Here is a 25,764-nt window from a genome sequence, read left to right as displayed (position 1 = left end):
AATTTATTAAATATAGTATTTAAGCACTTTCTGAGCCTTCATAGGCATAGTTTTAAAAAAAGAAAGATATTCTATATTATTCACTGCAACACTTACGCTTTTTATATAATTTTAATCAATGGATTTAAATAATTCAATTTAATATTTATCTAAAACTGGCAGCCAGTATTCCACCCAGAGGGACCTAATTCTTCATAAAAAGCTTATTTTAGGAGACACTAGTAGTTTTGGCATTACCAGCACCTCTCACATAAACCATGCTGGAAACCATAGCTTAGCCTGCCAAATGCCTTTTGTACATATGGTGTTTAACAGTGCTGTGTGTGTCTGTAAGCTAGTAATAACAGATTTAAGCTAAAATTTGGAGCCTTATGCATACATGTAACACAAAATTTTAAAATATATTATGTAATATATATATACACATGAATCGAGTTAAAATTCTTCTTTAAACTAACACCCTAAATATAACATTTGTAAAAATAATTTGCCTTTCAATTTGCAGTACATTCCTTGCACCCATTGGCGTTAACGGCACAGCTTCCATTAATTTGAATAGTTCAGGATAAGGCCATTAGAGCCCTAAATAAGACTTAAATTTAAAGAAATTTAGTCAGGTGAAATGGGGTCAAAACTTTTAAGTTATAAAACCTAAGATCAGATAAATAAATATTCCCCTGTAAAATTTTGCAACCCAAACTTTGCAATATGTGCTTGTGCATGTGAACCTGGAAGTGAAATTGACAAGACATCTTGAATTAAAAAAGCAGTGTGATTTTAATCTAAAAGTGTTTCATTCCAAACCATTTGAAAGAATAAAAGTCAAATATATAGGAAGGTTGTGGAGTCTTCAGCACTGGAGATTTTTAAGAGCAGATTAGACAAACACCTGTGAGGGATGGTTCAGATAATACTTAGCCCTGACATGAGTGCAGGGGACTAGACTAGATGACCTCTCGAGGTCCATTCCAGTCCTACGAGTCTATGTACTTCCATGCTGCAACAAAGATTTCAGCAAAATCATGCTCACCTTGGGCCTGATGCAAATGTCACTGAAGACAATGAGAAAATTTTCATTGAATTCTGTGGACTTTGAATGAGGTCTCTTATTTGGATGAATACTCCCATTGACTTCATTGAACAATCCCACTGAAGTCAATGGGACTATTCACATTAGTAAATGAAGTTGTATTTGAAACAAATCTCTTTCACAAATTTAAGATACAATTTATTTTTTCTACAGATGCAGAGTAATATTATAAATATCTGTACCCTGTCAGTTCAGTAACAATATACAGTAACACTGAGGGAGCTTACCACTTTCAAAACAGGCATCAAATATAAGATGTCCTTTTTTAGGCTGTCCATAGTAACCAGCTGGGAGAACGGCATATTTGCTTACATTCCCTGCTATGATATCATCACTTCCTAGGTCACTACCTGTTACAATAAAAAAAGAAAATAAATATAGGAGTATTAAACAGAAAACAAAACTATTAAAAAAGACTGAGGGGTTTTTTCCCCCAGTGCTTTTGTATTTTTATTAACTGTGCATGTGCACCCATATACATGCACTTTCTTTTTAAAACATATTCCACCAAAATACTTGTTATCCTGATTATGTCATTTATTAAAGTTTCAAATATTAATAGGCCTCACCAAAGAGTACATGTAAATTCCTCCTTTTATAAAATGGCCCAAAGAAATCAACTCTCCTTAAGAAACCAGAATTTCAAACAATACTGTATACTCTAACCCAGTGGTTTCCAAACTTGTTCCGCCGCTTGTGCAGGAAAAGCCCCTGCCGGGCTGGTTTGTTTACCTGCTGCGTCCGCAGATTCGGCCGATCGCAGCTCCCAGCGGCCGCAGTTCGCTGCTCCAGGCCAATGGGAGCTGCTGGAAATGGCGGCCAGTACATCCATCAGCCCGCGCCGCTTCCAGCGGCTCCCATTGGCCTGGAGCAGCGAACCGCAGCCACTGGGAGCTGCGATCGGCCGAACCTGCAGACGCGGCAGGTAAACAAACCAGCCCGGCAGGGGCTTTTCCTGCACAAGCGGTGGAACAAGTTTGGGAACCACTGATCTAACCAATGCCATTGCAGAGTGTTACTGTGAGTGCTGTGGTACACCAGTCCCCTCTAATGTTTGGTAGTATATTAGGTATACTGCACACTTGGGTGCAAGCACTGTAGACATTTCAAGCACTAGGCTCTTGAGGTTCTGGCTTTTGGTAGGTTCACAAAAACTCTCTCACACTTTAAATAAGCCAGAGGATTTATTTACTAGAGTTATTACATACAGTGCAAATCCCCAAGAAACAATATCTTTAAGTTACAACACAAAACGAGGTAAACACAACGAACAGCAGCCTCTAAGGGCAGTCCAGTACAAGGGTATGAAGGTGGGGCTCCTTTGGCTTAGTGTCATAGATACTCACTCCAGGCCACCCTTCTCTTAGAAGCAACCATACAGTGGCTTGCAGATGTCTTGGCCTGAGTTAAATCTTTTGTCCAGAACCTGTGTCTGGTTCAGGCCTATCCCTATGCTGACCCTACCCTCCACAGCTATTTGCAGAACATTCGTAAATATTCAAGCTATAACGCAGTGTCCAATTTCCTTATAGTCCCCTCTAACAACACTTTCCTTTCAAATGTTGTGATTATGGAGACCTTCACTGGCTGGAGGTTTCACTGGTAACACAATGTCCAGTAAAATGCGTGCAGGTTCATTACAATATGTGTGATATAGTGGGCTAATTTTTACTCTCAATTACAGTGTTGCCAACTCTTATGATTTTATTGCAAGTCTCATGATAGTCAACTTTTTCTTAAAGCCCCAGATCCGGGATTCATGTGATTAGGTGAGAATTTCATGACCCATGATTTTTAAGGCAATCTCATAATTTTATTTTAGGCCTGACTCATGATTTTTGAATTCTCAAAGTTGGCACTATTGCAGTTACCTCAGTACAACCCGACCGATTCCAAAGGGGATGCTACAAATGTTATTGAGAGCTGATTTTGGCCCAGTATGCTCTTTGCAGAAAAATACATGAATGCAACATTAATATCCAAAATGAACATATTTTAGATAATTAGTTTTTTTTTCCCAAGTGAGCATAACTAAATCACATTGGTGTTAAATTTACATATGTAATCCCACACACATTAAATTAGTACATTCACATTTACAACCAGTATGAGTTTAAAAGTATGTAAGATATATCTGAAACCTGCCTATTGGAGGTAGAGACCCAGGGTACTAGCTCTGGGATCCAGGAAGAGGAGAATGCTGAGGTCCAGACAGCTAAGGGTCATACAGTCCTGGATTGCTGATAAACAGAAGGCCGTGGATAATAGGGTCCATAGATGTAATCTGCAAGTCATTGGAAGGCCAGAGGGAACTGAAGCCCCATGCAAGACACCCCTCCTTATTTCGAGAGTTCTCTGGGCCCTTCCTGAGAAACTTTACTTTGGAAACTGAAAGGGCAGATTAAGCTCCCATACTCAGCCTTCCTAATGGTGACAGACTGAAACACATAATAGTAAAATTGATGCAATACCAGGACAGAAAATCAATCCTGTGCAAAGCCTGTAAGGGCTGCAAAGGCTCCTTTGATATCTCTTCTTACCCTGATGTCTGCTTGGAAACACAGAACAAGTGGCAGTGTTTGCTCCAATTAGAAATATACTTTACAGTAAAAATATTAAATCTGCCTCCTGATACCTTGCCAGACTGAAAGTATAGGATGGCTTCAAGCCTCAGACATATAATGATCCAGATAGACCAGCTTGATTGCCAGTGGATTTTGAAATGTTGGAGAATGCATACCAAGTTTGACACCTTCTGATGCACATACAACTGAATATTCTTCAAATATGCTTCTGTTTGGGTATCAGTATATTATGGGCACCTTATTCAAACAACTATTTCTCAATGGCTCTTCTTTATTAACCATGGTTAACATCAGCTGTTATGTGTATCAGTGTGATGAGGAAAAACTACTGCTTGTGACAGTAACTGGGAAAGGCACCAGAGAATAATTTACTATTATTAGTTGTTTTCTAAGTTTCTGTACTGAGTTTCTGCTTATACCTAAATATTCCTCAATGTAGCATATCTGCACAAGTTATAGCATTCTACCCTTACACAAGTGTATCTGCTTGACTTTGGAAGTAAAACCATTGACAACCTATCAAGGGCCAAAAGCTTCTCTTTTTCCTTGCTCCCCTCTCCTTGGACCCCAAAACGGCAGTAGAGCAACTGTAGCTTTATTTCCTTGTAATCAGTTTGTCACCTTTTGTATCAGGAAATTTCCTCCTTTAGCAAGAAGGTTCTTTTTGATTTTGTTTGTGGGTATGGGACTGATGTTACATATCCTTTCTTGCATTGTTCCAGTTGCCTTGATGGACACTCCGAACTCTTATTATTGTGTATTGGGGGAGTCAGTTGCCAGAGCTCTTAAGGCAGTCCAGCTCCCTAAGTACATTTGATTTTGGTTTTTGCATTGAACTACATATACTTCATCTGTAGTTAAGTTTTTGACATACCAGCTATATTAAAGGTCTGGTTAAGAAATGTATTGATAATATTGTGAAATCCTCTTTGTTCCCATATACACAGGAGTTTTTGTCCCCTAAAGCTTGTTTATATAGATATTGTCAATATATAATAGTACTGTTCTCTTCTATTCTGTACCCAATAGAAGGAGAATTTACTCATCTCTTGCTGTTCCCTCCCACACACTTTTTTCCTTTTCTTTCTTTTTCTGTATCCATTCTGCCCTAAGTTTCTTCTTGCATTACCATGTTTCTAAACTCTTAAGACTATGCAATTTTGAATATTTAAGACAAAACCTGGTTCATCAGCTTCCCCTCTTCTCTACTTTATTCTGATTTTTATTTATTTCCCCATCTACTCTCTGTTTTGTTTCTTTTTTCTTCCTTAAATATTGCATTATTGTTCAAAAAAAAAAAACTTTTTGTATTTTGTATAAAGTGTTATATTATATCACAGTAATAAAATGAATTTTAAGCAGCATATAAAATTATACAAAATACTATAAGTAGACTTAACAATGGCTGCTGTGAGAACTGTAACTTGATTTTCTACTTTTGTGCATATTAATGCTTAGCCATAACATATTATTACCAAAGGTTTTTGCATTTGATTTCTTTGGTTTTGTCTTTAAAAAACAAAAAGGGAAAACTGAATATTAAAAGAAACACATGAATACGAAGGATGCAAGATTGTTTTATACTATTTCATAAAAAATCAGAGTGGGGAGGGATTCTCTTTATACTATATTTCTATAACAGGTTTTTTCTGTTAAGAACTTTTTTGATGAAATTCAATACTTGTGCACCCAGTTAAATTACTCTCTGAAACATGCTGAAGCATGTAAGATGTTTGTTCCCAGACACAGTGGCAGGAGAACACAGTGGTATTTTTAATTTAAGAATTTAGGGCAAAAGAAAACAAGGCAATGTTTATCTTATTTTCTAATGAAATAAATAAATGGTATCTATACTTTATAATTATTTGTTCACTCTTCTGACATTGGTGCCTCTTTTTTTAGTACTGTTTAGATAACAAATCTTTAACAGAAAAACTACTTTTTTATCAGAGAAAACTAAAATAAATACGTATATCTTTAAATGCAGAAGGCACATGATGAAATAATGTGATGATAATATCTTATATCACCCTGATAAATAGGCCTGTTGAGGCTTCTAGAAATAGACTTTTGGTGTGCACTGATTTTTTGACATTTAAATGGGTTATGGGGATGATAAATGTGACATAAAGCACAATTTGTTTTATTTTTATATTGAAAACTATTTCACACAAATGTTACAAGCAATTCATATTGGCCCGGAATGATGAAAACAGCTTATTAATTAAAATTGACCTTTACATACAAAAATGCATTCCACCTCTTGAGCCAAAACACCTTAGCTGAGGTTACAAATTACAGCAACGTATTAGTGACACCACAGTTAAAGAGTCTGTCAGGCTTTCCATTACAAGCCCATATTTTCAGGGTTTATAAATCCTATATAATATACAGAGAGAGATCCATGCTAACACTTGGCATATAAGTTCCTAGCTAGGGAAGAAATTTTATTTTCTTTGAGGGATATTAGGGGAGCAGAGGGGAAAAAACAGAACTTAAATCTATTTTTCCATTACCATCACTCAAAAAACAAAGATTAATGTTTATAAATGAAATGTTTCATACTATTATTTCTTAACAGAATCTATTTGTATTTACAGTTTTTAAAGGGTATTTTTTTAGAATTAATTCCTGCCCATAAACATTCTGAGGCATTCAAAACCTTTTTGTGTGTATATAAAATTACTATATGTACATGGTTTACTTATTATACTCTATAGTACGCAGTAGCACTGTTGATATTATTTTCCTCAAAATCAATAATCCACAGATAAAAATAAAAGGGTAAACTTTGTTCCACCTCTATATGAGAATAAGAGGAAGTAAGGGAATAAGCATTATGAGGTTGATTAGATCCTGCTTCTTGGGTACAAGTGCAGAAGTGAGAACAGGGGCTGTATTTCTAATATTGCCAGCTGTGAGCAGATGGGTAGGGAGACTGGGGAGCAGATGGAGCTATGGATCCCCCTCCCCCCCCATGTGTTGGCCAACATACACAGGAATCTGCAACTTGTAAAGACCTGATCAAGCATGCTCGCCTCCTCCACTGGAAAAGGGAAGCTATGGCGGAATTGTGCCTCAAAAACTACATTCTCCTCCTGAAGCTGTGAAACTATGTGCTGTCCCATACACAGAACTTTGATAACATTTTAAAATGCTTTTCTGGTTTGATCCATAACCACAGAACTTTGAAAACTCAAGGTGCATTAGCCATTGGTACACTTTGACATACACTACCTTGAATTATTCTCCTAGTGCATAAAACTGCATTTTAGTTTATGTACTAAAACACCATTATACTTAAATCTAGCATGCCTAAACTATATTCCTGTTTATCTCCTTATATCCTTGGATTGTTATGAAGGAGCCAGACCAGTGACCTAAAAGCTTGTACTCTGCACTACTATGTGGCAAACACACATAGGTTTCTGGTCCTGGTCTCATGCACCATTGATCAGCAGATAGGTTGGAGTGGTGTCACAGTGTTGCTGCAAAAGGTCACTTTCAGGGTATGCTTAGCATTCCTGTTATCAAGATGAAATGCAGTGACTGTTGTTTTGTGGGGGTTTGGCATGAGCATCCATTTCCAGAAATATTCCTCCATGGTGTTGAGGTCCCAGTTCAAAGTGAATGTTCACGGTGGCTGCTTGAGTTCCCACGGCAAGGTCATCTGCACACACAAATTTCCACAACTTCGCTTGCAACATATTGCTCATGTAGACACTGAAGAGCATTGATGTGAGTACTGAGCCTTGTAGCAGTCCGCTGTTGAGGATCTGAGATGAACTGACTTTGTCACCCAAGTAGACATGTAGCCACCTATTGCTCAACATTGTTCATAGCCGGCGTAGTGTTTTCAGGCAGGGGACGATCCTTGCAAGCTTCAGCATCAGGCCTTTAATCCAGACCATATCATAGGCTGATGACAGGTCTACAAAGGCTGCGCCAGTCTTTGATTTCCTCTGGAATTTGGCCTCGATGTGCATTACAAGGGCCAAAACTTGGTCGCAGCAGCTGCACCTAGACCGGAATCCAGCTTGTTCTTCAGGGATCACTGACTCAACAAGAGGACTGATCCTCTGGAGCACGATACATTCCAGGAGTTTCTAGGTCATGCACAGGAGTGATATTGGCTTCTCGCTTCCCAGGTCATCGGTCAGCTTGCCCGGTCTGAGTTTGGCAATGACTGTTGTCTCCTGCCAGGCTTTTGGGATGCATCTGGATTCCATGGTTCTGGTGAAGAGTTTTGCCAGCCATTGGAATCGCCAGGGGCCTAGATGATGAAGAAATTCTGGTATGGGCCAGAAATAGCCACACTGGACTTGTTCCACTGAGTGCATCCGATGAAGTGAGCTGTAGCTCACAAAAGCTTATGCTCAAATAAATTTGTTAGTCTCTAAGGTGCCACAAGTACTCCTTTTCTTTTTACTGGACTTGTTGATATCCAACTGAACACTGCAATGTGGTGCATCATTGGAACCCTCAAGTTGATTCCAACACCTTGGCTTTCAGTGCTGTCACACATTGCTCCACCATCCATTCACCACAATGCCTCAACCCTTCAGGAATTCCAGTGGATCATGGAAAACAAACATCTTCCCATCCACCAGGTCCTTAACAATGTCCCTCACCATTGCTTGAAGTCGCATTAGGCCTTTTGGACCCATGCGTTTAACTTTTGCCAATGCAATTTCAGCTCTGATGAAGCTTGAAAAGCCGAATGGAGTTCACAAAAAGTCACAAACGCACGGCTTGTGAAAGACGCAGCTCAGAAGATCCCTGGCTTTGATCTCTCGTGAAGCTCATGGGAACCCTATACTGCTTCCACATAAATCATGACAGATTTAGATACTTGCTGCACAATTGGAAAATTAGACTCTCCAGTGGGTGACTGTGGTCACCCAGATTAAACCCAATTATCTCGTTTAACCATCTGAATGTAAAATTATAGTTGTTCCTCTACATCTACATCAGCCATACGAAGAAGAAGGTCAGCAGATGGAGGAAGAAAGTTGAAAACTGACTCACGGCCTGTTTGCCTCTCTCCAAGTTGTGAAAATAAAACCATGGCCTGTTTATTAAGGAAGATGAAGGCTGAAATCACAGCATCTGTTAGAGAGACAAAGTGGATGAGGAAGTATCTTTTATTGGACTAGCTTTGTTGGTGAGGGAGACAAGCTTTCAAACTTACATAGAGCTCTTCTTCATGTAATAGATATTACTTCACCCACCTTCTAATATCCTGGGACCAAAACAGCTACACCACCACTGCATACAGAATTTGCTAGAGTTAAAAGTACCAAATTCATATGGCAATATAACAACTTACTCTATTTTCTAAAAATTGAAGTTTCCAGAGAAAGTTGCCTCTTCAACAAATACAGCTAATCTCTGAATAGTGTAAACAATAACCCATTTCCAGCTGTGACAAATTTCAGACGTCATGGAGTTAGCAGCTAGGGGCTATGTTCACGCTACATTAGGTAGATAAGCATCACTGTAAGTTTAAGCGTATATAAAAAAGAAGGTGATGAATTTGCCAAAAGAAGCTGCACCACTTTTAGCAGCCAGAATTCTGGACACAAAGCAGGATAGGCAATAGGAAAGGTGGAGATGTGAAGAGGAAGTAACAATAAATCACATTGCTGAACCTCGGAGGGATCCCCTTCCAAATATTACAGCTACCAGAGGCAATCATCCTATCCCATCCTAATTTTAGAACACAAATGAGGGGAATTTTTTTACTACTGATCGTAGCTTTGTCTCACCAGCAAAACAGAGCTGTTGCTGCTAAATATCTGTTGTGTTTCTACACTGTGCTGAGCAGAAAATATAGTCCCTCAATTTGACAGGTTACATTGTAGCTCTGTTTGCTCTGCAAGGTCAAATATGTATCTCTACAGTGACCTTCACAGATTTCATGGTAATAAGCAAGTTCACTGCAGTTTCAGTGGAGAGTATGTCTCATTACACTAGTCTTGCTTGTGTCTGTTCAGGTTGGTCTTAACAAAGCTGAATACTCTGTTTTGGGTGAAACTGCTGCACAAACATACTGAGTTCAGATTACTGAGTCCAACCCAATTCTCCCCCAAAATCCATAAAATGCGTGGTAGTAGTTCATATATCATTTTAATTAATGGCTTCCCTAATAGGTAAAGTTTGGAATAACACTCAGCAACAGACAAAATGTAATAGATTTTGAGACCCAACCATGACAGCAAACCCACTTCTGACTTTGCATTATAGTCATTCAGCCAAGTCCACTGCAGGTTTCAGTAGCTCCTATAAATAACATTTCTCCACCTGAAGACTGATTTGCTCAGCTCTTGGATTTATGATGTTTAAGACATGCAGAACTATCTGTCTATAATGATGGCTTTCTTCTCTGGCTATAAAAAAGCTACTGAGCTCTTCTGGATTTTTCTGGGCACTTCTAGCAGTATCCTGCGCTGTGTGTGCAGAAACACAGGTGATTCCAACAAATGTATACCTCTTACCCAGTTCTGCTCTCCCTTTCTTTGGATTCTTAAAATAAAAGATGTACTGTAAAAACATGTGGTTTAGAGAAACACTGGCACACAGGAGGGATTACTACTGGTGATACCAGTTCAGCATGGCACAAGGACATTGTAATAATTCTGCAGCCTAGCCAGATGAAGCCAGGAACTAGAATTCCAGTTTTACTGGCTTCACAAAATGTTGGGAGAAGGAAAAAGAAAGAAAAATAACTCTCTCCCTGGAAGACTGTTTATGGTGTAACTGGGTTTTTGCACATAGAAACTTAAAGATACAATGTGATAGGAAGCAATGTTGTTTTGAAATATAGTGAATTTGTAGCCTCTGTGATCTGAAGAAAATGGAAGAAATGCTGTTAAAGCTGCAATTCCCAGGACGTGAAAAAGTTAGGGTAAGCAAGTGCCAGTACACTCACATGCCCATATTTACGTGCCATGCCCATATTCCCAGCATTTCCTATTTCTAAAATCAGGCAGAGCAAGAATTTATCAGACCAATCTGAGATGTGCAATCTTCACAATATATTGTTTCCTCAACTAGTCTGCTTCTGCAGTTTACCCAAAAGGCTGACTTTCAAGAGTCTATCTCAAAATTTTAAGAAGTTACCTATATATAAGTAAGCATGCAGTACAACAGCAGGAACAACAAATATACTTTTGTGTGATAAGAACAATCTAATGAGAGTCTGCAAGAAGCAGGATGCAAGATCATTTTATATTTGTAAAATGTAAACAGGATGGAAACTGCTGTTATAAAGCCAACTGCCAGCACCATCTGAAATGTAAGAGTGACAATGCTGTCAGAGCAGTGTGATGCAGATTTCTAAAATCCTGTCAGCTGTAGTTAGGGTGCAGACTCAATTTAGAATGAACTAGATCAAAAACGTGTCCCATCTGAGTTGTGCCACTCACATATTGGGAGGCAGTGTGACCGAGCAGACAGAGCACTAGACCAGGACTCAGTAGACCAGGGTTCTGTTGCAAGCTCTGCCATTGGCCTCCTGGATGACTTTGGGTAAGTCATTTCAGCTCTCTGTGCCTCGGTTTCTTCACTTGTAAACTAGAGATAAATATATGTAATAGCTTCATAAAGCACTTTCATATCTACTGATGAAAAGCACTATATAAGAACTAGGTGTTCCTTAATAAATAATAATAATAATTTATTATTAAACCTGCAATGAGACTTTTGAAAAAGCAAAGGCAAAATAGGGGTGTTCTAAGGTATTGGTACGTTTAAATCCAGAGAGTATTCTGGCTCTGTAAAAAATCACTATATTAGGTGATCTTCCCATAACTGCAAAAAGCTACCTACAGAAACTTAGAAAAATCCTGTTTTGATTGAGAGAAAGCAATGGACTATGGCTAAATCATGTGGCTGATGATAGACTTCATTCTTATACCTCCATAAAAATGAAGTTATCACTAGTCTCAACTCAAATTCTTTAAAACCACCTTCAGAATCTATGGTCCTTGAATATACAAACAATTTGTAACAGAATTTCCATTTGAGACCAGACTGAAGACAGATTTAGGCAAAGTAACATATGCTAATTTAGTTCTATCCCAAGAGGGAAATTCAGGCAAAGGTGTAGATAACCCTTTATGCCACACTATAGCCGCAGTAAGATGGTCCTCTGTCAGACTGAACATCTGGTGTATTGCAACCCAAGTGAAATCTCAGACTACATCCCCTCATTTGAAGGATAAGAGTAAATGAGTAACTACGCAATGAATGAATCTCACCAAAAGAGAGACCATTAACACTTAACCAGTAATGGAAGGGGATTCTTGCCAAGACTGCACACATCTCCTCAAAGGATTTATCTACACATCTAAACTTTCAGACAGCTAATCTGCTCATTTAAATTACATTCATATTTCTAGGAATATCTGGCTACACAAAAATTTATTCTTGCTTTCAGAAGCAGATGCAGGGGAAAACAATCCAAATAAGACAAGACAATCCAACTGCAACCTACTGCATGAAATAACAGAGGGAACACTATCAAGAGCCACATTCTGACAATATGAATAAAGTGTTTTCAGAACAGAAACACACTGATGGAAATATACAAACTAAGAATATCATGAATATCCTAACAGACTCTCAAAGCACATGGCCTAGATTCAAAGAACCTATTGAAAAAAAGTGGGTTACAAACAATGCTAGTTAAATCAAGAGCTAGTTTCCAGTGAATGCTCTTACAGCATATCCTTTCTACAAAAAGAAAAGGAGTACTTGTGGCACCTTAGAGACCAGCAAATTTATTAGAGCATAAGCTTTTGTGAGCTACAGCTCACTTCATCGGATGCATACAGTGGAAAATACAGTGGGGAGACTTACATACACAGAGAACATGAAACAATGGGTGTTACCATACACACTGTAAAGAGAGTGATCAGGTAAGGTGAGCTATTACCGGGCGGGGGGGGGGGGGGAGAGGAAGAACCTTTTGTAGTGATAATCAAGGTGAGCCATTTTCAGCAGTTGACAAGAATGTCTGAGGAACAGTGGGAGGGCGGGGGAAATAAACATGGGGAAATAGTTTTACCTTGTGTAATGACACATCCACTCCCAGTCTTTATTGAAGCCTAAGTTAATTGTATCCAGTTTGCAAATTAATTCCAATTCAGCAGTCTCTCGTTAGAGTCTGTTTTTGAAGTTTTTTTGTTGAAGAATTGCCACTTTTAGGTCTGTAATCAAGTGACTAAAGAAATTGAAGTGTTCTCCGACTGGTTTTTGAATGTTATAATTCTTGACGTCTGATTTGTGTCCACTTATTCTTTTACGTAGAGACTGTCCAGTTTGGCCAATGTACATGGCAGAGGGGCATTGCTGGCACATGATGGCATACATCACATTGGTAGATGTGCAGGTGAACGAGCCTCTGATAGTGTGGCTGATGTGATTAGGCTCTATGATGGTGTCCCCTGAATAGATATGTGGACACAGTTGGCAACGGGCTTTGTTGCAAGGATAGGTTCCTAGGTTAGTGGTTTTGTTGTGTGATGTGTGGTTGCTATTGAGTGAGTATTTGCTTCAGGTTGGGGGGCTGTCTGTAAGCAAGGACTGGCCTGTCTCCCAAGATCTGTGAGAGTGATGGGTCGTCCTTCAGGATAGGTTGTAGATCCTTGATGATGCGTTGGAGAGGTTTTAGTTGGGGGCTGAAGGTGATGGCTCATGGCATTCTGGTATTTTCTTTGTTGGGCCTGTCCTGTAGTAGGTAACTTCTGGGTACTCTTCTGGCTCTATCAATCTGTTTCTTCACTTCAGCAGATGGGTATTGTAGTTGTAAGAATGCTTGATAGAGATCTTGTAGGTGTTTGTCTCTGTCTGAGGAGTTGGAGCAAATGCGGTTGTATTGTAGAGCTTGGCTGTAGACAATGGATCGTGTGGTGTGGTCTGGATGAAAGCTGGAGGCATGTAGGTAGGAATAGCGGTCAGTAGGTTTCCGGTATAGCATTGTGTTTATGTGACCATTGTTTATTAGCACCGTAGTGTCCAGGAAGTGGATCTCTTGTGTGGACTGGTCCAGGCTGAGGTTGATGGTGGGATGGAAATTGTTGAAATCATGGTGGAATTCCTCAAGGGCTTCTTTTCCGTGGGTCCAGATGATGAAGATCCATATCTATTCAGGGGACACCATCATAGGGCCTAATCATATCAGCCACACTATCAGAGGCTCGTTCACCTGCACATCTACCAGTGTGATGTGTGCCAGCAATGCCCCTCTGCCATGTACATTGGCCAAACTGGACAGTCTCTACGTAAAAGAATAAATGGACACAAATCAGACGTCAAGAATTATAAATTCAAAAACCAGTCGGAGAACACTTCAATCTCTTTGGTCACTCGATTACAGACCTAAAAGTGGCAATTCTTCAACAAAAAAACTTCAAAAACAGACTCCAACAAGAGACTGCTGAATTGGAACTAATTTGCAAACTGGATACAATTAACTTAGGCTTCAATAAAGACTGGGAGTGGATGTGTCATTACACAAGGTAAAACTATTTCCCCATGTTTATTTCCCCCGCCCCCCCCCCACTGTTCCTAGATGTTCTTGTCAACTGCTGAAAATGGCCCACCTTGATTATCACTACCAAAGGTTCCCCTCCCCCCCGCTCTCCTGCTGCTAATAGCTCACCTTACCTGATCACTCTCCTTACAGTGTGTATGGTAACACCCATTGTTTCATGTTCTCTGTGTATATAAATCTCCCCACTGTATTTTCCACTGCATGCATCTGATGAAGTGAGCTGTAGCTCACGAAAGCTTATGCTCTAATAAATTTGTTAGTCTCTAAGTTGCCACAAGTACTCCTTTTCTTTTTGCGGATACAGACTAACGCAGCTGCTACTCTGAAACATATCCTTTCTGTGACCCTTTTTACTTTTAGGACAGAGGCACTGAGCATCTGCAGCTCCCATAAACTTCTATGGGAGTTGAAGGCATTTGATACTTCTCAGCATTTATTTTCTGCACAGACTAAACAGAACCAAAGGGAAGTCATAACAGCAGGCACTTTCCTGACCTCCCTTCTCCCCCACCCCGCCCGTGATAGTAAAAATTATCATTCTAAAATCTAGTATAGAAAACAACCATGTAAGAAGGAGTAATTGGCTCAGGGAATTGGTCATGGGATACAGTGGGAGTTTGTTTATTTGTTCGGTGGGAACAAGGTAGAGAGTTCTTTCTTCCAAATTAGTGGTTCATATTCAAAGTTATAAAAATTCATTAGTATCTGATAACTGTAAAGGTTGGACTACATGAAGTAAATAGGTGTTCTTATTTCAGTTTCTAAGAAACAAGTTCCCACTTCACAAAAAAATATATATCTTTTTAAATCACACCAGATAACAATTGGCCCCCTTGTTCATAATCTTTCTAGGGAAGCCAAAGGATTAAATGGTATGGCTGTAATGGTTAGACACTGGTGGTAAGAAGTTATTCTCAAACTTTCTGAAAGTGAGGGGAATTTTCCAATTTTTTCTTCAAAAATTTTAGCAAAGATTATAATGGCAGTTCTGATTTCTGCAAAGGCTTTTAGACTACTTAGGAAGAATATAACAAAATGCCTACTGGAATGACTTCAAAAAAGTTTGTTGTATGATGTGCAGGCAAAGAGGAAAATATTATCCTTTGCTCCTTTATAATTTTTCTATAAAGATTACCATTTCTACAAAGGTTATGAGAAAGCAGATCCTTTTATTTTTCTAATAAAATTCCTTGGGTAATGCATTGTTAAATTCTTCTTTTGGGGTGAGCCACAAATGCAGCTGACCAATTCCCACTTTTTAGATATAAATTCCAACCTCCCTAATCTGATTTATTCAAATGGAAGGTATACATTTTTTTTTCTCCTGAAAAAGGGAAGGAAGCAAGGTGTGCTTTGATGAAGTTCAGTCAGAAGAAGGAAAAGGACAAAAAATATCCCTTGCTCCTTTTGCTGGATTCTACAGTTTCGAACATCTTCACTGGAATGTTGATCACTGGAGGAAAAAAATGGTTTAAAATTATCATTAAGATAGTGCAAAATATGTTAACTTAAAACTTGTTTATCTGAAAACTTTGTAACTTTTAGCCATATCAAAGATACCATGTGATGTAGCAGTTACTGTAGTAGCAATGCTTTTTTTTAAATGAAAAACAGATTAAACAACTGTATAAAATGTGTAAGTGAATTATAAGTTCATCCATTACGAATGACCTGATGATGCTATAACGTTCATGCTCTCATTTTTAAAAATGATTTTGGTTTAGGAATATATTCACTCAAGTGGAAAAATACATTCCATGAGTACACACCATAGTACATGTCATGTTTAGTTTCATTGTAATAGTTGCATCAGTTCTCATTTACAGAGAGTACATATACAAATGCTATATTCTGCCTGCATTAAAACTGTAAGAGATACTAATCAGCAAACAATGTTTCTGTATATTTGCCATTTTGTAAAGTTGACTTTTGACATGTTTTTCATAGCAGGTGAATATCTACATAAATGCTAACTAACAGCTACTTCTTTCAACCTTGAGAGATACCATAGCTATCAACCAAACAAAAGGTACGCTGAATTTAAAAGTTCTAGTTCTTTGATAGGTAATTAATAAAGTGTTTACTTTAAATGCAGAATACTGCATGTTTTATATAGTATATATGAAATTGACAGAGTTACTGCAGATTTACACCAAGAAACATAAGGCAGATCTGGCCCATTGACTAGCAATGGTTCTGCTGAAAAAGTAAAATGTGATTGGCCATGTAGGGATTTGTGATTGTTCAGTACATCTCCATACGTGGGAGGACATTTTCCCAAAAAGTACCTACATTTTATTACAACTTCTTTAAATGAAATACAATGCAAAGAGCAAATCATCATAAGAACACTGCACTTCTCCAGTGGCTAAAGTCATTTTGGCTTTGCCGTTACAATCAGGGCTTTGGAGTGGAGCCTGGAGCTGGAGCGCGGAGCAGCTCCAGAGCGGTGGAGCTGCAGGTTTTTGCCTGGAGCTGGAGTGGAGCCAGAGCACAGCTCCAAAGCCCTGATTACAATACACCTAGGACATGCAGATATTCCGATTTAATTGCACACTTTGTTTATACTATTGTTTAAGTGATATGCATATCACTGCACTATCATGTGTTGAATGACACAAGAAGCCTAACCACAAGCAAGCATGTTATGTCATTCAAATGGTTTTGATCCTTTAAGAATTATGTAATTCAACAGGTTACCTGAATATGCAAGATTACTACTACTGTTTTTATAGTTCAGTAGATATAAAAACTTTTGACCAAATAACGTTATGACTAATTGAGTCATTTTATAAAAATGTTAAATGAGATTTCCTTCATTGCATCAAGATAACTGCAAATAAAGCATTTAGTATATTTAAATGACAACTAGTGAGCTTATTCAGTTCAAACTGAACAGAAGGACAAACAACAATAAATCTGTGACTAGGGTTTTTGATTTCAAAAGGGCTGACTTTCAAAAATTAAGGAAATTAGTTAGGGAAGTGGATTGGACTGAAGAATTTATGGATCTAAAGGCAGAGGAGGCCTGGGATTACTTTAAGTCAAAGCTGCAGAAGCTATCGGAAGCCTGCATCCCAAGAAAGGGGAAAAAATTCATAGGCAGGAGTTGTAGACCAAGCTGGATAAGCAAGCATCTCAGAGAGGTGATTAAGAAAAAGCAGAAAGCATACAGGGAGTGGAAGATGGGAGGGATCAGCAAGGAAGGCTACCTTATTGAGGTCAGAACATGTAGGAATAAAGTGAGACAGGCTAAAAGTCAAGTAGAGTTGGACCTTGCAAAGGGAATTTAAACCAATAGTAAAAGTTTCGATAGCCATATAAATGAGAAGAAAACAAAGAAAGAAGAAGTGGGACCACTAAACACTGAGGATGGAGTGGAGGTTAAGGATAATCTAGGCATGGCCCAATATCTAAACAAATACTTTGCCTCAGTCTTTAGTTCTGATCTTAGGGATAATGGTAGCATGACAAATGGGAATGAGGATATGGAGGTAGATATTACCATATCTGAGGTAGAAGCGAAACTCAAACAGCTTAATGGGACTAAATCGGGGGGCCCAGATAATCTTCATCCAAGAATATTAAAGGAATTGGCATATGAAATTGCAAGCCCATTAGCAAGAATTTTTAATGAATCTGTAAGCTCAGGGGTTGTACCGTATGATTGGAGAATTGCTAACATAGTTCCTATTTTTTAAGAAAGGGAAAAAAAGTGATCCGGGTAACTACAGGCCTGTTAGTTTGACATCTGTAGTATGCAAGGTCTTGGAAAAAATTTTGAAGGAAAAAGTAGTTAAGGACATTGAGGTCAATGGTAAATGGGACAAAATACAACATGGTTTTACAAAAGGTAGATCATGCCAAACCAACCTGATCTCCTTCTTTGAGAAAGTGACAGATTTTTTAGACAAAGGAAACGCAGTGGATCTAATTTACCTAGATTTCAGTAAGGTGTTTGATACTGTGCCACATGGGGAATTATTAGTTAAATTGGAAAAGATGGGGATCAGTATGAAAATTGAAAGGTGGATAAGGAATTGGTTAACAGGGAGACTACAGCAAGTCATAATGAAAGGTGAACTGTCAGGCTGGAGGGAGGTTACCTGTGGAGTTCCTCAGGGATCGGTTTTGGGACCAATCTTTTTATTACTGACCTCAGCACAAAAAGTGGGAGTGTGCTAATAAAGTTTGCGGATGATACAAAGCTGGGAGGTATTGCCAATTTATAGAGAGACCGGGATACCATACAGGAAGATCTGGATGACCTTGTAAACTGGAGTAATAGTAATAGGATGAAATTTAATAGTGAGAAGTGTAAGGTCATGCATTTAGGCATTAATAACAAGAATTTTAGTTATAAGCTGGGGACACATCAATTAGAAGTAACAGAGGAGGAGAAGGACCTTGAAGTATTGGTTGATCACAGGATGACTATGAGCCGCCGATGTGATATGGCCGTGAAAAAAGCTAATGCGGTCTTGGGATGCATCAGGCGAGGTATTTCTAGTAGAGATAAGGAGGTGTTAGTACCGTTATACAAGGCACTGGTGAGACCTCACCTGGAATACTGTGTACAGTTCTGGTCTTCCATGTTTAAGAAGGATGAACTCAAACTGGAACAGGTACAGAGAAGGGCTACTAGGATGATCTGAGGAATGGAAAACCTGTGTTATGAAAGGAGACTCAAAGAGCTTGTCTTGTTTAGCCTAACCAAAAGAAGGTTGAGGGGAGATATGATTGCTTTCTATAAATATATCAGAGGGATAAATACCGGAGAGGGAGAGGAATTATTTAAGCTCTGTTCTTGTGTCCACATTAGTACTAATGGATATAAACTGGTCATCGGGAAGTTTAGACTTGAAATTAGACGAAGGTTTCTAACCATCAGAGGAGTGAAGTTTTGGAATAGCTTTCCAAGGGAAGCAGTGGGGGCAAAAGACCTATCTGGCTTCAAGATTAAACTTGATAAGTTTATGGAGGAGATGGTATGATGGGATAACGTGATTTTGGCAATTAATTGATCTTTAAATATTCATGGTAAATAAGCCCAATGGCTTGTGATGGGATGTTAGATGGGGTGGGATCTGAGTTATTATAGAGAATTCTTTCCTGGGTATCTGGCTGGTGAATTTTGCCCATATGCTCAGGGTTCAGCTGATCGCCATATTTGGGGTCGGGAAGGAATTTTTCTCCAGGGCAGATTGGAAGAGGCCCTGGAGGTTTTTCGCCTTCTTCTGTAGCATGGGGCACGGGTCACTTGCTGGAGGATTCTCTGCTCCTTGAAGTCTTTACATCATGATTTGAGGACTTCAGTCGCTCAGACATAGGTAAGAGGGTTATCGCAGGAGTGGGTGGGTGAGATTCCGTGGCCTGCATTGTGCAGGAGGTCAGACTAGATGATCATAATGGTCCCTTCTGACCTTAATATCTATAAATCTATTGTGATGAATGTGGTCCCTAGATTCTTCTATTCACATTTCTGGGACTGACTTTCTGTGTGCCCTTCAATAACTCAGTAAAGCCCACATTTTCAGAAGTGGTCACTAATTTTGTGTGCCTCTATTTTAGGAGGCACTTGAGAAGTGCCCAGCCATACTGTACTGGGAAATAAAACGTAAAACCAGAGAAGTTTCCATAGCTGGTAGTTATTCATTAAAAGTAACAAAAGCAAAAGAGTGTGTTATGTTTGACCCACCGTGATTGGGCTCCCTCCACTATCTCTCCCAGCTAGCAGGCCTGTCCTACTGAAGTAGGTTGGTGGGTTTCCCAGACTCATGTGTACATTTTATAGTATGGAAACTCTTATAAGGGTGGGCCATGAGAGGCAGGCGCTGGAGGGATGACAGGTTATCCCTAACACTGGAAACCCTGACAAAATTAGTACAGGCTCTGCCATAGGTCTGCAACTGTAGGAAGGAGGCCATTTTATTTAAGGCAGCATTTGTTGTTGCCTTCTTTGGCACTTTTAGAATGAGTGAGATGGTGCCTATGGCAGCTGCGGACGGATCCCAGCATGTGTTAAATGTAACAGCCGTACAACTATCTGCAGGAGCAGCGTACCACTTAAGATACTGGAAAACAGACCACAATGGAAAGTGTGGTTTTGAAGGGGTATCCAGGTGGACGCTTGTGCTCTGTAAAGGCAATAAGAGCCTTGCTGAAAATCCAGGGCCTCCAGGCAGGACTGCTGCTCATACATGGTGATGGCAGCTGCCTGACAAGGTACCAATTCATCAGAATACTGAGAAAAACCTTGCGCTACTGTGGTCTTGACCTTAAAAAATTGGATACTCATTCTTTCAGGATCAGGGCGGTGACGTCAATGACTCCAGGGGGGTTTGGCCTATAGCCGGTGAAGGCAATAAGGCGCTGGAAATGGAGGTGTTACAGGACTTACGTCTGCACCAAAGAAAAGATGGCAGGGAACAAAAAAAACGTAACTAACCAATGTGCTTGTTTGGTTTCAGGAGCTACACGGAACATATGCAATATCTGGATTTTCAGGCACCCTAAAGGACACTGAATCCTCCAGAGGGCAGCCAGGACAGCAGCTGGATCTCAGGTGGGCATCAGGGATCAACCGGTTTGAATCCAGTGGTTCGGCAGAAGAGGCATGCACTGGGAGCAGCTCATGCCACTTCTGCACTTGTTGACAAACAATGCGCACCCACCTCACGTCCTGGTTATTCACCTCGGGGAGAATGAGCTCAAGGACTGTACAGGAGTTAACTTAAGAGTTAACTTAATATTAGCTTTATTAGATAATCATGGCCGGAGGTGAGGCTAGGATGGTCAGAAAGGTTCACAAAGCAGGTCTGGCAGAGAACTACAGATCCAGCCTGTGTTGTCAAGGCTAGAAAGAAAGTGAATAGAGAGGGTCACCAAGATATTCCTGGACACAGGGGATTCAGTGATACAGCATAGGGACACCCATTACAATCAGCTGGAAGTTTTCAGACATGATGGCATATATTTGTCAAATGAGGGGGCTGACATATGGCTACCAGCTGTAAGGGAATGGATTGGATAGGAATTATGTGATACCAGGCAATGTGGCTGGGTGGAACGAAGCTAGTTCCTGGCACCTCCTGTAGACGGTTTCCAGTGTGGTTAAGAGAATAAAATGAACGGTTCCCAGACGTAAAAGACTTGGCATTTTGATCATGAGCCTTAGGCTCATGTGATAGGATGAGACTTTGTGGCCTCTGCAGGCCAAGGTCAGACTTTGTGACCCTCACAGGCTGAGGTCCCCATTCTGCTGCACCTGCTGTGCCCCTTGCAGGGGGTGGGGAAGAAGGGTGATAAGACACAGAGAGAACTGAGTCCTGGGGGATAGGCTGAGGAAAGCCTACCCCATGTTATGGGTTATATGGTAAGGAACCCTGTAACCCCCACACTGGAACCAATTAAATGCCTGGTATAGGAAAGTATGGGTGATGGACAGGTAGTGCTCATCCCTTGTGTTAAAAATGTAATAAAAGTTACGGCCTGCCACTTAATTTCACGCATGTATTTGTCCTTATTTTGCTATGGTGTCCATATCAAGGAGTGTTCATCAAAGAGAATGTGAAAAAAACAAAAAGGAGCTAGGATTACCTGAGCCTGCTTGAAAGGCCGAGGCTTACTTCCAACCTACTGGTCCTCATCTATCCTTGTCCCAATCCATACCAAATATTGGGTAAGATATTTGACAGCCTTGGCTGAGTCAAGTGGGGGAAAAAATAGAAAGACTGTGCTCATCGGCATACTGAAAATACAACATTCCATGCCTCATTACTAGCTCTCCTAATAGCTCCATATACACATTGAACAAGAAGGACAAGTGGAATGCTGCAGAGCACACCTAAGACAACCTTGGGACAGAAAAGCAAACCTCCTTAAACTACTTTCTGGGACCTTCTGAAGGGCAATCAGTGTACTCCTACTAGGGTTTTCAGTTAAGTCAACAACAAATCTATGGAACTAAAAGCAGCTAATAGATCATAGAGTATCAGCATGGACACCTGATTTTTATCCATTGTCTGTTTCCAAGAGGAAGTCAGTAGATAGGATGAATAGTCTGGTGGAATGGGAATCAAGACACTTTGGTTTGATTTCTGGCTCAGTCACAGGCTTCCTATGTGTCTTGGGCAAATTACTTAAATCTACTCTGTGCCTCAATTCCTCATCTGGAAAATGAGAGTAATCACTACCTACCTCACATGGTATTGTGAGATTAAAGTCCATTAGTGACTATGAGGTGCTCTCTGTAATGAGTCATGTAACCAACTAAATAGATAGATCATTTGCCAGAGTAACCAGTGTTGGTTCTATACCACACACAAGACAGTACCCAACTTGACAATAATCAAGGAGATCTAAAACTTTTAAGTACTGTGCATGATTTTTTGCCATAGTCTTCTCTATGTGATATACAAATGGAAGATTAGATATTGCATAATAGTTAGTCAAACTAACAGTGTCAAGCGTTGGTTTCTTAAGCAACAGCTGCATGCATAGCAGCTTTCTTAAAAGCCACTGGCATCCTATGTCTTACCTAATAGCAGCACTGACAATCTCCACCAGCAACTGACCCAATTTTTCCCCACTGGCTAGGACTATGTAGTTTCCCTAACAGCCTGGAGTGGCAATTCCTCCACTTTATTACCTGAAAAAAGTAGGTCTGCATTAGGTATTTTCCCAGCGTCCCTTGTGGTGACGACTGATGCAAAGAAATCATGCATAGTGTCTTTAATGTTCTTAGCCATCTTATATCCCAGGTAGTCTGGTGGACCCACTCATTCTCTTGTTGCTTTCCTGTTTCTGATGTACTCAAATGATTCTCTGAATGTCAGTGGCTACTTGCTCTTCAAATTCCCATCTTGGATGTTACCTGCCCCTTTCTATAGCCACATGGTCAAGATTTCTATTTTCTATTTTGTTTCTTGAACCTTACCATTTAACCATACTGTGGTTTTTATATTTATATTTTCCTTGCCTTCCTACTTCATTTTTGTTTAGGGGCATGCATGCCTTCCAAGATTCAATTACTGTGTGCTTAACTAAACTTCATGCTGTGTCTGAAAATGTTAATTTTCTCACTTTTGAGTTTGGAGTCTTTTTGACTAGTTTCTTCGTTTAAAAAATATCATTTCTGAAGTTTAGCAAGGAGGTTGAAATTAATTACAGTATTAATTACTGGTTCAATTTTATCTACTTCTTGAAGCATTCCTGTGAGTTACTTAAGACTAAGCTGAGAATAGCTTCTCTACTTCTGTTCTCTACAATTGCCTGTTCGACAAAGCAATAATTAGACGGTGTAAAGAAATTGCTTCTCTATGCATTGTCCCCCTTTGATACTTGACCAGTTTACATGTATATAGCTGACATCACTCTTTATTATTTAAATCAAGTGCATATTGCTCCATATCATAAGACGGATTTTTTTTCATTTTTACCCACAAATATCTCAAAGGATTGCAGAACAGAAGAGCTAAACAACAAACAACTGTTTGAGATTTTTCTGTGTTCCAAGAAAATAAAATCTTGTCAAAGTGCTTTAGTATATATTATTAACACTTTTGCATTAACACTGCAATAACAGGTTGAAGTATAGAAAATACTTCTTACTAACAGGAAACAGATTCAGCAATATCTTAACTAAGCAAGTGGCCAAGTTCAAGTTATAGTATTTACAGGGGTCTGAGATGCAAGTGAAATGTTATTAGTATACAGAAAACAAATCAAACTAACATCAATGAAGAGGTGCACAGAGGAAAAGTACTGAGAGATCTACAGTTCAAGTGACTGTAAACCACTATTACTGACTGCAAGTAAAAATGGTAACGTTAGGAATCTCAAATATAGATTTAAAATTTAATTTCATAAGATGGTAATTTTATGTTATTGGTTATTGCAAATAAAAATATATGGACTATATAATAATAGTTAAACTATTTAATTTATAATAAACGTTAGACCACATTTAATAAGTAAGACCTCCTCCTTCAAATCCCTTCTCAAAATCTGCCACAATATCTAAAAGAAATTAGCCAATTTATGATGCCAGGGTGAAGGAGCAGATAGGGACAGCTGATACATATTTGATTTAGAATAATATTTTGTTAAAAATTAATGAAAAAATTAAAATACACATAGTTTGTGTATATAAAAATGTATTTGATGGTATCTCTCTCCTTTCACATTTAGATATCACTTGTTTTCGAATAGGGTCCAATCATGCAAATACATATGCATATGAGTAACTTTACTCATGTGAGTATTCCCATTGAACTTAATGGGACTACTCACATACTTCAAGTTATAAGCAGTGTTGTTATAGCCATGTTGGTCCCAGGATATTAGAGACAAGGTAGGTGAGATAATATCTTTTATTGGACCAGCTTCTGTTGGTGACAGAGACAAGCTTTCAAGCTTACATAGAGCTCTTCTTCAGATCTGGGGCCAGAACTACACTACAGAATTATGTCACAGAATTACAGAAGTGTAGAATTAGAAGGGAACTCAAGAGGTCTTCTAGTCCAGTTCCCTGCATGACAACCTAAGTTACATTAGCATACAACTAGCACAGTAATTAAATTGCTTTTGCATGTCCATATTACTCTCTTTGTGTCGGCGGCGCTTGCATCAATAGAGAAAGCAGTGCACTGTGGGTAGCTCTCCCACTGTGCAACTCGCCATCATCTAGCACAGGGTGTTTTGGAAAGGTTTCGCAGTGCCTTATGGGGGCAAACAAGCTGTGCAGGGATGACTAGGAATACAATTTCAATGTCCCATAATGCAGTGTTCTCCATCCCATAATTTCATCTGCAGCCCATAATGTTTCGTGCCCATTTTAAAAAATTCCCACAAACCTACATGTTCCTCTTTGGTGTCTACCATCTGTATCAGAAGCATGAATCCTGCACAGCTGTGCACTACTGTGATGAGCGTTGCAAGCATCAGCGCCTGATCCTGCCATATATGCAGAGCTGCCAGAGGAGCTGCAGAGAACATGACGATTCCTTGGAAGTGGGACTGCTGTGGGCCACAGAAAGAAACAATTCAAAGTTGTTGGCAGCATTTACGGAGCAGTTGCAGATGGTGGCGTGCCAGTTCTGGACACAAGAAACAAGCACTGACTTGACTGGTGGGATTGCATCATAAAGAGGGGTTCAGAAAAGATTTCCTTCAGGTTGTAGTCCCCATCAAGCATGGGCTGTAATTGTTTAATGATATCCCATCTGGGTTCTACTGTCCGGTGGTAGATAACAAATAAGGGTATGTGGTCAGAGGGGGTATTATTTCTGTACTGAAGCAAATTCTTGTGGGATATATGGGTAACCTGTTCATGATGGCCCTATGACTGGAGGGGTGTTCATGGGTCACTTCACCTTGAATAGTCTCTTGAAATATGTGTTAACTACTTATGCTAAACAATCTGTTCCACTTTGTATTTAGCTGTGACACTGACTACGTTTCCCAGACCTGAAGAAGAGCTCTCTGTAAGCTCAAAAGCTTGTCTCTCTCACACTTAGAAATTGGTCTAA

The 25,764-nt window shown here is 39.4% G+C and overlaps 1 protein-coding gene across 1 annotated transcript in view; it reads right to left on the bottom strand.

Moving 5' to 3' along the window:
• AGBL4 (AGBL carboxypeptidase 4) overlaps window positions 1-25,764 on the bottom strand; it is a 1,373,421-nt gene that overhangs the window by 1,315,009 nt on the left and 32,648 nt on the right. Inside the window, exon 2 of the mRNA XM_077825380.1 lies at window positions 1,318-1,440. Within this exon, the coding sequence (XP_077681506.1) occupies window positions 1,318-1,440 (123 nt within the window). The remainder of the gene's footprint in view (window positions 1-1,317; window positions 1,441-25,764) is intronic.

The sequence above is a fragment of the Eretmochelys imbricata genome, chromosome 8, assembly GCF_965152235.1.
Source record: "Eretmochelys imbricata isolate rEreImb1 chromosome 8, rEreImb1.hap1, whole genome shotgun sequence".
Taxonomy (NCBI): Eukaryota; Metazoa; Chordata; order Testudines; family Cheloniidae; genus Eretmochelys; species Eretmochelys imbricata.
Note: the sequence above shows the minus strand (reverse complement) of the source record. Positions and strands in the feature narration are given on the sequence as shown.